At 39.1% G+C, this 13,660-nt stretch overlaps 1 protein-coding gene across 1 annotated transcript in view; it reads left to right on the top strand.

Moving 5' to 3' along the window:
- galnt16 (UDP-N-acetyl-alpha-D-galactosamine:polypeptide N-acetylgalactosaminyltransferase 16) overlaps nt 1-8,543 on the top strand; it is a 47,750-nt gene extending 39,207 nt beyond the window's left edge. The window contains exons 11-15 of the mRNA XM_085768335.1: nt 86-178; nt 571-654; nt 2,055-2,181; nt 3,943-4,059; nt 8,290-8,543. Coding sequence (XP_085624461.1) covers nt 86-178; nt 571-654; nt 2,055-2,181; nt 3,943-4,059; nt 8,290-8,433 — 565 coding nt within the window. The 3' untranslated portion in view covers nt 8,434-8,543. The remainder of the gene's footprint in view (nt 1-85; nt 179-570; nt 655-2,054; nt 2,182-3,942; nt 4,060-8,289) is intronic.
- Nucleotides 8,544-13,660: the final 5,117 nt, after the last annotated feature.

Raw genomic sequence — 13,660 nt, 5'->3', positions numbered from 1 at the left:
ATTAGATGTGGCTGCAGGAATGCCCACAGCACTGTCATTACTGTGTCTGAGCAGCAGGTGTTGTGTTGTGTCTGTGTCGCTGCAGGAACACCCGGCGGGCAGCGGAGGTGTGGATGGACGAGTATAAACAGTATTACTACTCGGCCAGGCCGTCGGCCCAGGGCAAGGCCTTCGGGAGGTTTGTGTTTTGTTTTGTCATCATCATCTTCTTCTTCCTCTCCTCCTCTCTCAGTGTGTTTCAGAAGCAGCAGCTCACTAATTGTTCGGGACATTTGCATAAAGCCATTGCTGTGTTTGTGGATTACAACCAAAAGCCCTGATTAGCAGAAATGAGTTGTTTCTGGTTTAACACTGTTGTTGGTAAAAAATCCCCGTTAGCTGAGTTTTCTTCACCAAGCTGCTTAGGTTTTAGTTTTCTGTTTGGTAGATCTAGCTCTAACTCCCTCGCTGTGACTCATGCTCTGTCTTCTCTGTCCTCCCGTCCATCCTGTTTTGATCCTTTTTTCCCCCCTATATCTCTATTTTATCCCCCGTTTATCCCAACATCATATTGATGTTATGTTTGTGCAGCATCGCCGACCGGTTGACCCTGCGGCGGAAGCTGAACTGCAAACCTTTCCGCTGGTACATGGAGAACGTCTATCCTGAGCTGAGGTACAACACAAACACTCACTATTGAATCACTTTAATGACATTTAACCTTCGTCTTGTGTTAGCTGTCTGCTACCATCTATGGTGTTTGGGTCAGTTTTGAGCTGTAAAATACACTAAAAACATTTTTTTTTTTCATCCAATTTGTTTTTCATCTCTTGGTTACATTGTTCTTTATCCATGAAAAGGTTGGTTTTGCACTTAAGATTTCAGTTTTAACTTGTTCTTATCGTTATAACCGGGTCAAAATTGACCCTAACACCACAAATGTCAACCAGAGCATTTTAGAATTTGGTGGGAAAAAAAAAAAATTGTTTTATTTTGTTCAAATAGAGGTTCCTGACAAAGTCAAAAAGCCTTGATGCTATAAACAAATTTATGTGGTACTTATGCATTTAAAACCTGAAAACGGGTCACTGGTAACCCGAACATAAGAGAAAGGTTAAAGGTTTCCTTCAAATAAGCGGCTGAATATCTGACATTTAACTGACATTTAACGTTTTTTACAAGTCTTATACTGAACCGTGACTGGTTTAAAAATCCTGTTTGTATATTCAGGTGTTAAACTGAGATTAAAGGTGAACACAGGGCAACTTCAGCAGATCAATGTGAAAACGTCCTTCTGAAAACAGGTCAAACATGCATGAGAGAGAGAAAGAGAGCACGAGGCTAAAACGCTTTTTAAACAAAGGGGGATTGAAACATGTTTGCAAGTTGCAGGTTGACCTTTGTGCATGACTTCTTTTCTGACCTGTGGCCCTGATGAAAATCTGAATATTCATGTTGTGTTTGTGTTTATTATGGAGCACCAAAGAGAAGCAAGGTTATCCTACCACTTCAACACCACTTAAAAACCAACAAAACAGAAATAAGTTTGTTTTGATTGATTATTGGAGGAGGCCAAGGGCCAGAAATGAGGCAGAACGACTTTTTAACCATCATTTCATTTCATTTCAAAAGGAAGAAACCCACATTGACAAATGCACTAGGGATTTTTCTTTTCTTTTTTTTGCGCAAAAAATAATCTTGAATCCCCTCAGGCTGCCTTGACCTTCAAGTTCAGAGCTAATAATCTAAATATACAGCAGCGACTGTATCTGATTTGGATGGGAATCATCGGGGAGGGGGGTTATCAGAGTGTGTCCCACCAGCCTGTTTCTCAAGAAAAGCCTCCACCTCTTCTCCATCTGGTTGTATCCGTGGCCCTTCTCCAAATAACTGTGGTATCTCAAACTGTAACCATCTATCTTTATAAGCAGATGTTGTAATGAGGCGGATTAGTCGTCGTCGGTGTGATTCAGCTATTCAGCGAAGGGGCAAAGAAGAGTCAAGTCGGTTCAGCCCAATCTGTTGTAATAAGACCTTTCTCTGACCTGGCTCCTCTCTGTAAATGTTTCCCTCAGGGTCCCTGAGCAGGAGGCGGTGTCCAGTGTGCTCAAACAAGGAGGTTTGTGTCTGGAGACCCGTGGGACCGACATCCTCGGCCTGGCAGAGTGCAGGGTCATCGGAGCCAACAGGCCACAATCACAGGTCAGTTTCCTCTGGAGACCGAGGGTTCATTCACTTACAGGATGGGTTATTGCTGTGAAATACAAGTAAATGTGCAGGAATATGACCCGATCACGCAGATGTGGAGGGTTATTAACATTTAATGCACTGATATGAGGATATAAAAAGCCCCAGAGACAACGTCAAGCGTAAGCAATTACATTGATCCTTGGATGTGTAGAAACTGAGATCACTATGTTGCTTATGTAATGTGTTTCTTTGTCTTTTCTTTTTTATTTAATAACATAAACGACTCAGATAAGTGATGCATTTGTTTTGTTTTGCTTTTCTTTGGAAGAATATTACTTTTTTATCAACTTGTTAATCAAAGTCCAAGTCAACTTTATTGTCAATTCTACAATATACAGGGCAAACAGACGATCTAAACTGCATTTCTCTCAGACCCTCAGTGCAAACAATAAACATTTAAAATGATCTAAAAATCTAAAATACAAATCTAGAATATATATATAAATAGGAGCATATAAAACTAAACTAGGAAGAAAAAGAAAATATACATTAAAAAAGTAGAAGGCACAATAGTAGCAATACAAGTGCAAACTAGTAACAGTGGTGCAAGTTTTTGATTTGATTTTTTTTTCTTTTCTTCTTCCCCTTTTCCTTCCTTCTTCCCTTCCCTTTCTTTATCTTCCCTTTCCTTCTCTCTTCCCCTTAAAGAGACCCAGAGGAGTTTGCTTTTGGTTATAAAAGAGTCTTGTATTAATGTGGATGAATCTACGTTACCCACACTTGTTAACGGGTCCATTTTCGATAAATAATATCGTTTTGTCATTATAGTTATTTTGATATTATTTAGCAGCAGCTTTTCAGTTTCCTGGACGCTGGTTGGCATCGTTTATGGTCTTTGAACCTCCGACCTTCGTTCTTGATTAATGAAAACATTCTTGGCAAATGCTTCTGTCTGTCTTGCGCCGATCCAAGAATTTCACCGTGGGAAATGTAGTGTGAAAACACTTTGCTTTCCGAAACTCCTTGTAGTCACTTTCACCACTGAATAATAATATCAAAATAACATAAAGACAAAATATAAAGACAAAACAATATATTTATCGAAAATGGACCCATTAACAAGTGTTGGTAACATAGATTCATCCACATTAATATGAGACTCTTTTATAACCAAAAGCAAACTCCTCAGGGTCTCTTTAAAAAAAAAAATTAAAAAACAGTCTGTTACCAAGATGAAAAAAATACCTTCTGAACTGATACCCATGTGTTAAATAATCTTCAGAGGAGGAACAATGTGCCAAAACCTCACTATATTCCTCCTTGTGATGCATAGTACAGTATAAACTCAGCTGTATGTCACACTTATCATCCGTCACTTCCAACCTGTGGTTCAGATTAAGGCCTGAAAGTGATATGAGAAATTCAAAAGTTCATCACTGACAAGCAAATGTGGCTGAGGAGAAAACTTGGACCAGTTCCTCTGTTTCCAGGAAGCAAATCCAGCCTTCATCTCAAAAAAAAAAAAAAAACAGCCCCGACAGAAGTTTTGGTTTGTGATTGATAGCGCTGCAAAAATGCAACCCAGTAAGTTAAAGGTCTTAGTTTCAATGCTGACACAAACCTGTTGGATTGAAGGTTACTGAGGAAATATTTTATTTTGATTAATAGTGAGCTGAGACGGCCCTAATGCGCAAATCTAATACTTGCGCATTATAAAAGAAACCAAATGGAAAATCACATGAGCTCTGATCAGTGTCCTCTGGTGTTTTGCAGAGATGGGAGCTGATAGAGCCGCTGATCCGACAGCAGGACCTCTGCTTGGCCATTTCTGCCTTCACAACAGGGTCAAAGGTCAAGATGGAGCCCTGCAACACAAAAGAGCCCAGACAGGTGAGGAGACAAGAACAACTATGTTTAATTAAAAGGATAGTTCAACATTTTTGGCAAATTCTCCTATCACCATAATCCCTATAGTCATAGCAGCAGGTTCATTACCTTTAATTATCGGTGCATGTTGTTTTGAGATCGGCGGGGCAGAGACGTGAGCTGCTCAGTGAACACAATGGAGGTGAACGGTACAGGTCCCCTGTCCCTCATCAAACTCATCAAATACACAATCCAACAACTCCAAAACGCTCTGGTGGACAAGTTGTGACCTGCACATTCACCACGCTATGAAATAATCATGTAACATTACGAGACTGAGTTGTTTTAGAGGCAAATGCAGCCGGTTCAGAGTATTTGCTTCATGTGTTGTAATGTTACATACATTATTATTTCATAGCGTGGTGAATGTGCAGGTCACAACTTGTCCACCAGACCGTTTTGGAGTTGTTGGATTGTGTATTTGATGAGTTTGATGAGGGAAAGGCGAAAGTACCGTTCACCTCCATTGTGTTCACTGAGCAGCTCACGTCTCTGCCCCGCTGATCTCAAAACAACATGCACCGATAATTAAAGGTAATGAACCTGCTGCTATGACTATACGGATTATGGTGATAGGAGAATTTGCCAAAATGTTGAACTATCCCTTCAAGGACCAACAAGGATGGGAAAAAAAACACACAAGCAAGTGTCTTTAATTCTGCGAAGTCACGAGGTAAACGAAAGGTTAAGAAAAAAGACGTCAGGCTTTAATCTTCCACGATCAGTCATGTTAACTGTGCGTCTTAGTTTTTAAGTTTTAAGTTATTATTTTGGAGTGAAACGCTCCATTCGACCTTGATGTGCCACTCACAGCGCTGCACTGAGACATGAATGATCTGGAGATAAGAGGAGGTTCCAGGACAGATGTTAAGCAGCCCGACAGCTGCTGCTGCTCACGATGATGATGATAATGATGATGCTGCTGCTGCCAGGAGGAGGCTGAGACGATCCGAGCGACCTGATTGGTGCAGCAGCTCCTGCCAAAAGATAGTTCATATCTCTCCGATGCCGCAGCCGAACAAGCGCTCCCATAACCTCGGACCCCACCCTGTTCCTCTCTCACACTCTTCCTCCCTTCTTTTTTTTTGTGCATGTTGAACACTCGCGGCCCATGTGGACCCGTGTTGGCCGCATGGTTGATTTATGACATCGAAGAGGGAGTTAATAACTTGAACCATGTGTGTGAGTGTGTGGGACTGCAGCCAGACCATCCTGTCATCTCTCTGCAGGCGCACTGCAGTCCTCTGAGAGTTCAGCGGGAGATTAACAAGCAATCACTTTTTTTTTTTTGCTGTGGGAGACATTTGGCTTCTTTGTCCTGAGTGTTTCATCCCTTTGAAAGGAAAAAGTTACATGCACTCTTTCTTCTTTCTAAATGAAAGAGCACTGAAGCGTTTAACTCTTTGACCAACAAGAGATTTGTGGTTAGTCTTTTGTTTTTTAAAGATGTAAATAAGTGTAACTCTGGTTTACTGACAGATGTTACTCATTCATCTGCACTTTTACTCATCGAATACTTTTCACTCATGACATCCATTACCAGTATAATAAGAGGGTTTTCCCTGTAGCAGTTGTGCAACATTTTCTTTTATAAGCATCATTTTTTTATTGAGTTTTTTTTTTCTCTGCATTGTTTCTTAGTATAATCCTGAAAGAATTTCATTAGTTTGGTTTTTAGTGGTGTATTTTTTTGTCCAATCCAGGTCTAAAAGCTTCTCCAGCAACAATAAACAGCGTGAAATTCTTGGAAAGTCCTGAGCGTTCACTATAATGAGCAGCTTTATTACACATATACTGTATATTGTTGTGTATAATACATCAAGCTTTAAAACCTTAAGTTATCCAACTGTTAAAAGTTCACTCTGAGATTTCATTCCCTCCCTTCGCTTTTGTTTCGCAAACACACACACGTACTGTATGTTTACAGAATGTGACACACACATATACACAGACACACACCCCACCCCCTCCTCCAGGATTTCACCCACACACTTTGATAAGCCTCCATATTGCCTCAGATATCAGCAGCACGTGGCACTCTGCTCTGAGTTCAGCTTTGACTTTTTAATCAGCCGGCTAATGAACAAACCCCCTGATATCTGGTGATTTATGGACCTCCTGTTTACGAGGGACACGCTCTCTCACTCTCTGTACTCTTGGTTCGAAAAGTAAAGTTTTCTTTGTCAAGCTCGCTCTGGAAAATTAGATTTATGGAGAACAGAAAACAAAATCTATCCAACTTGTTACCCAGTGGAAAAAACATCACGAGACAAAATATAATACGGTGCGTTAAATTAAACGACGCGTGGGAATCGGCCTCATCAGAGTGCGCTGTGATTCATTTTAGGGAAAAGGTGAAGGAGTAACTGATTGAACGATAAAACGCAGACATTAGGAAAATGTGCAGCAGCTTTTTTACAGGAGGACATGATATTAAGTAAGTTAGTAATAAACCTTGTCCTGTACTTTAAGAGACACGTGTCCATGGTCACTGGATTATGTTGTCACTCAGGTGCCAGTTTATAGATAAGACCCACTCAACAGCCCTGCAGTAAATCCTTCATGAGGTTGTAGCAGTCGTTTTTGTTGCATGTAGTTTGTTAGTGCTGTTAAATTCTTGTTGCATCACACTGAGACAAGTTTCCAATACTTTGTCCGTCTGATTTATATCAGTGAACACAATCACCTCTCTGTGCACTGCAAAACAAGTCAACATGTTGAATATTCCACCATTATGACTCATTTATTTATTTATGCAAAATAAAATGCAAATATTAGATATAATGTGATATATAAACACAAATATGCACACACAGAGTACAGCCAGGTCAACTGATCAGGCAGACTGATAATTGATAAGAAGCAGAGAAAAGGAACAGGTAGGTTTGAGGTCATTCAGAAACAATCTCAACCTTAGCAGTGAGTAGCAAGTTTGGCGTTATGTTATACAGTATGTTGTTTTTCACTATCTTCTTCAAAACTGATAAGGCCTTATATACTGTACACACACTAATATGTGAATTATTAAAGGTACAGAGAAAGAGACAGAGAGAATTGCCCATGTGAGTGATTTACAATTATAAATATTGCTTTATATTGTGTTATTATTACTCTTTTACTAATGTTTAAGTTGCATTTTATTGTTGTAGCTTGTTAAAGTGGAGCCGATTTGACCTATTTGATATATTACATTTTATATTAATTAAGGTTGTTGAGTAAAAAAGCACATAAAACTCCTTCAGAAAAGTAGTGGACTAGAAGTAATAAAGTCGTACAAAAGTGAAAAGTGACCTGAGTTGGAGCACATACAGGACGTTTTATCAGCTAAAACAAATAGTTTGCTCTGTTTTGCGGTGGCCGACCGCCACACACTGCAGCCAGCTCGTTGTTGGGTTTTTTTTTTCTTTTAAGCTTTGATTTTTCCACTGTGAGTAGAGGAGGTCAATCACTGGTCTGATTACTGTAATCCAGGTCTGACTCAGTCTATTACTCACATCTAAACATGAACCTGCTGTGCTGATTCACATCATTCATTCATGTCCGTGTGTGCAGAAGGTACGAGCACGGCGGCTGCAAAACTAAACGACAGAGATTGATTGATTTCTATCTATTATATATTTATTTATTATTTTTATTTATTTATTTATTTATTTATTTTGCATTTCTCCTCCGCTCCCACACCGCTCCTGCACCTTTGGTTCTTATCTCTCCCCTCTACTTCTAGAATAATCGCTGTTACTATTATTATTTTAATTTTCTCCCTGTTGTTGTTCTGTTTGTTTGCTTGTTTGGTTTTGTCGTTATTGCTGTTGAGTTAGTGCTGTTGAGTTATTGCTGTCACAATTGTTATTTATTTATTTTCTATTATTATTATTAATTTATTTTTTCAATCTTTTTTTTTTTTTTTTCCCCAATACTGTTATTACGACCAAAGTCACTATTATTATCCACCAAGTCTCTTTTTCATCATTATTATGATCACCATTTATAGAATATATTATAACTGACACACACTTACTGACTTACACACGCACACACACACACACACCTAATTTCACATTTTATGTCATTGTAAGTCATCAATGCATGTTCACTGTATTGTCTGTCGTGTTTTTTCCACAATAAAAAAAAATTTGATTGATTGATTTCATTTTTCCATCCCTCTCTCTCTCTTTCCTCTCTGTCTCTGTGCAGAAGTGGAAGCCGAAAGGCACGGCCCTGCAGCACATGGTGAGCGGCCTCTGTCTGGACAGCAACACCCCCACGGGCCCCCCAGTCATCACGCAGTGTCGCCCCCAGGTGGCCAGCCAGACCTGGGAGCCACAGATCATCACCTGAGCCACCGCCAACCGCTGACAGAGGGAAGAGGGAAGATGGAGAAGATGGAGAGAGAGAAAGAGGAGAGGAGCAGATTCTGGACCCGGCTTGCTGGAGGAGGACTGGGGGGGAGAGGAGAGGAGAGGAGAGGAGAGGAGAGGAGAGGAGAGGAGAGGAGAGGAGAGGAGAGGAGAGGAGAGGAGGGGGGAGGAGGGGTATCACATCTGCACACTGTCTGTCGCCTTGCTGAGGGATGAAAGGAGTGCGAACTGTACTTTTTTTTTGTAAACGTCAACTTCAAGCTCCTGCTCGTTGTCGTCGTGTCTCGGTGACGCTCTCTCATCGTCGTTTTAAAGGCCTTGCTGAGCAAAAACAAAAACATCTGAGGTTCTTCTTCTTCGTTGTACAGTGCTTCATCCTCTCGTGGATGCTGCAGTTTCTTTATCTTCTTCTACGTACAGTAATCTAATCTTAAGCTTTTCACCACCGAAAACTGTTGCACATCTCACTTTCTTTTTTTTTTCTTTTTTTCATTTTTCTGTATCTATCCTGGTCAACAGTTTTGCTTTTTACATTGAGAATAGTGTGGATTGCCTCTGAACAAACGAGTGCATACTGTACTGTAGCAAATGTGTGGAGGTGCACCTGACCTACTCTGAGTCAACGTCACTGCTTGTCTTGTGGCCTAGTCGTATAGGTTGAGGCATGTCTGATGGCTGTGAGGACCAGGGCAGCTTTATGTATAGCCAACTAAAAAATCTGAAGCTTTTTTTATTTTTATTTTTATTTTTATTGTTATTATTGCTGAATAGCAGTCTTGAAAGCACCATGCAAAGCGCTGTCAGGAACATTATTTATTGTTTTGCATGGTCTGACCCAAAGAATGTTTTTTTCTGTCTCTCTACAAAGTTTTATGTAAATATTTGAAGCGGATGATGGCTTGGTTTTTGTGTAAAGTACTCTATATGTTGTTTGAAAAATAAAATGTGGTAACAAAATGAGTGTTTTCTTTAGTCTAAAATTACCTCTAACACAACATGCAACTAGTCTCACTGATTAACCATAGTGTGAGACGTCGATTCATATTTCAACATCTACTGAATAAATTGCCACAAACAGCTTCAGTCTTCAGGGGATGAATATTAATGACGCTGGTTAATCCCTGACTTTTTTTTATTTAAGGCCACCTAAAGGTCAAACTCTCACTTATCCAAAACTTCCCCGTCATGGCAGAATAACTCCAAAGCCAATTACTGAGCGTGTCGGCCTCAGCTCTGCTGCTCTAAGATTAATACTAATAATGTTTTACCATGTTTTACACTGTGATAAGTGTACACACACACACACATTTCCATACTGGGTCTATTGACTGGATGGATCAGGTGAGGTCACCAGTCCATCACACTGCACTTTTATACATTATGTTAGTTTAAGTAATACATTTTACATTCCAAAGTTGACTTAATGTCACTTGTTCAATTGTCTCTTTGGTCTATAAAAGGCAGAAATAGACGACTATATGATAATAATGTGAACAGTGTATCATCGTATATGCCCATTATATTATCAAACAAACACCTACTGTTCTCTCAGAAGGCTTTAATGTAACTGAGTTTTTTATATATATTGTGCAATATCCAGGACCTATACTTCAGCATCCTGTTAACATCATTTGATAAGTAACACATGTGAATCCAGGTGTGACCAGCAGCACTGTGCTGTTGTAATAGAGGGTCAGTCCCGTCCAAGGGTCACAAGATAAATCTGGTGGTGGGTCATGAGATTGTTGATGGGAAAGTAAAGTACAAATACCTAAAAACTGTATAAAAAATATAGACAACTATAGATGATAATAATGTCAACTCTGTGACCAGTTTATTAGGTACACCCATCTAAATCTAAAACAGTCTAATGCAACAACATACAGTCTAAAATAAACCCCACACTGTTGCTGTGATTTAGTTTGTGGTGCTGTTCAATTTTACTGTTAAACCACAAACATCCTCATAATATTCAGTCTAACCACATTTATAAAAACACAGTAGAGACAAAAGTATTAGAAACGCCACTAGGCATAATTTTATGTAATTCAACAGCCCCATAAACTACCGCCTCCACAACAACCATGAATCTGATATATTAGTTGATGTGGGACAACCATTACCAATTAAAGGTCGTCAAAATGTTGATATATTATCTTTAAGTTTAATGAATAAATAAACAGACTGCAGTTACAGACTTTGACAGTACAGTAGGTGACAAACACTACAAATATCCTAGATGTTTCTATAATACAGTAATCACATTTAAAACACCTGTGGTAAACAAGATTGATTGATTGACATGATGATGTCGCTCACAGCTGTTAGAGTGAGATCTTATAGAAAACATAATACCTGCAGTGGTGACTTTTGAAAACTGGAGGTAATTTAAAGAATAAAAATAAAGAAAAGACTAACTAAATCTAACTCATCAAATGAAGTGAAAGCGCCTGCGTGGCTGCACCATGACTGTCATACTCACAGTGACCACGTGGGGGCAGGATCTCATAACACATATGTGTGAGTGTGAGTGTGTGTGTGAGAGAGAGAGGCTCAACAACAACAAAAACAACATTTTATGAGTCTGACCTTGACAGGCTGATGGATGATGGTGCTTGATGTGAAGAAGGAGTCATAAAGTGGGGTTAAGATCATTAAGAGTGAAAAGGTTGAAGGAGTAAAACAAAAGGAGAAGGAGACGATGATTGTGTTTGTGGTGTGAGGGACACAGAGGTTCACAGCTGGTGCAGAGAAACACACACACACACACAACAATTATCAGTGTAACAGGCTCGACAACTTTGGTAACCAAAGCTTTTTTCTTTTTTTTCTTAGTGTTTTTTTCTCCTTGTTGGTTTTGTAACCTTCAGGGCCACTGAACACGCTACACTGCAGATTAATAAGCTTCAGAGCTATGTGAGGAATGCAACTTAATGCTGATAAACTTCTGGCCTTTTAAAGGGGCCGGGGCTTCTCCACCAGGGGAAGATGGAGTTGAGGTGTGTGTGTTTGTGTGAATGTGGCAGATGAGTTTAAAAAAAAAAAAAGCAGAACTGGATGTAGCCTAAGTTATTTAAAGATTGTTTACCATGGTGACAAGTCAAGTGGTATTAATGGACATGCAAGAAAGAAGAAAGGAGAAGAAAAATCACTTTTAAGATCTGCGGTCGGTGTGAAACAGGAAGGACGAGAAGACTGTGGTTTTATCCAAATTCACTTTTAAACCATGTGGTTTCACTAGTTCCTTCCATCCCAGTGTCTTATTTGCATATCAGCTGGATATGTAGCCAGACTGCACTGCAATATTTTATATTATGTCAGTTTAGGTTTTTAAAAAAGCTAAATTTTACATCCTAAAGCTGACTTAATGTCACTTAATCGACTGGCTCTTTGGTCTATAAAATACAGAAATGTAGAAAACTATAGATGATAATAATGTGAAGTTGAACAGTGTATCATCGTACAATATATACCCATTATTTTATCCAACAAGTACCTTTACTGATCTCTCAGAAGGCTTTAATGTAACTGAGTTTTTATATATAGTGCAATATCCAGAACCTATACTTCAGCAAACCCATATCCATTTAACATTATTTGATAAGTAACGCATGTGAATCCAGGTGTGACCAACAGCACTGTGCTGTTGTAATAGAGGGTCAGTCCCATCCAAGGGTCACAAGATAAATCTGGTGGTGGGTCATGAGATTGTTAATGGGAAAGTAAAGTACAAATACCTCAAAACTGTACTTATGTACTGAGCTTGAGTAATTGCGCTACATTTTCACCACTGGTTATGTGATCTAATACGTGTGTATTAAGATCTAATAGATCTGAGCTTCCTCCATCCGTCCCCTGCTGGAGACTCACTGTGCACTCATTGCATGTGGGTATTACATTAATCCCGTGTGTAAGGAGGAGCAAGGACAGAAATCACAGCTGGGGTCCATCTTACACTACTTTTTTTTCTCGAATATACCCAGATTTCTATGGTTACATGTTAAATTATGATGATTTTCCTCATAATTTCAAACAGAAAATTGAATATTTTGGAGTGTAAACCTATAAACAGACACCTGCCTTTATTCACAAGGTGATGACTGACTGATAATCTTCACCATTTTCTTATGCTGTCTATAGTCAAAACGATTAATCCAGAAAATGGATCACCTGATTTGACCTAATCAATAATGAAATCTATCTCTCGCAGCATGGCAGCCCATAGTCGCATGCAGACACAGCACAGTGTGGTAGGTATAGCAGCATGGTCAGTCACTCCCTTGCAGTGATAAATAAATCCCACAGAGAGCTTTTAACCCTTTGCTGCACAGGAAGATTTATACATATATATATATTAAATAGCAACAGAAAAATACATACTCTCAATGAAGATAATAATACAGGCAGTGGTGTATTCTATGTGATACTCAGGTATCACTGAAAATGCATTATTATTTCAGTGTACCCAACAAGTCTATCTGATACAAGTATGAACAGTGTTCCCACCTAAGAAGCGGTAAAGGCCTACCCACCAAATTAGGCTGAATACAGGTGAAAAATTTAGTGCAGTAAAAGTGCAAAAATATCGAGGGGATTCATGAATGAAAACAAAACAAAACCAAAACAACACCAAAACTGTTGAACTGAAAGACTCAACAGATCATTTATCCCCAGGGCAATCAGGCTACAACTCACAGGTAGTTGCAGGCTATATATTGTATGCACTTTGTTTTTATACACTCCTTAGAACCAGCAAGCATTTTTAGGTAGCTTAGGCCTATTTTTAGGTATAGTAGGCTACTGTCTGTCTGTTTTGTCTTATTATTATTATTCTGTCTATTTATTGTTTATTGTGTGTTGTTTAGAATGAATGCATACATAATAGCCTACTGTATATTCAATTCAATTCAATTCAATTCAATTCAATTCAATTCAATTCAATTCAATTCAATACAGCAGTAACATATAAGGTGCAAAGGATACACTCTTATGACATATCAGGCATTTTAATTTTTATCTATCTATCTATCTATCTATCTATCTATCTATCTATCTATCTATCTATCTATCTATCTATCTATCTATCTATCTATCTATCTATCTATCTATCTATCTATCTATCTATCTATCTATCTATCTATCTATCTATCTATCACCACGGGGATCTGCTCTCGACCAATCAGCTGCGGCGGAGGCGGTCCGTTGCT

This window comes from Trachurus japonicus, chromosome 22 (genome assembly GCF_045865225.1).
Source record: "Trachurus japonicus isolate A0001 chromosome 22, Traja_1.0".
NCBI classification, from domain to species: Eukaryota; Metazoa; Chordata; class Actinopteri; order Carangiformes; family Carangidae; genus Trachurus; species Trachurus japonicus.
Note: the sequence above shows the minus strand (reverse complement) of the source record. Positions and strands in the feature narration are given on the sequence as shown.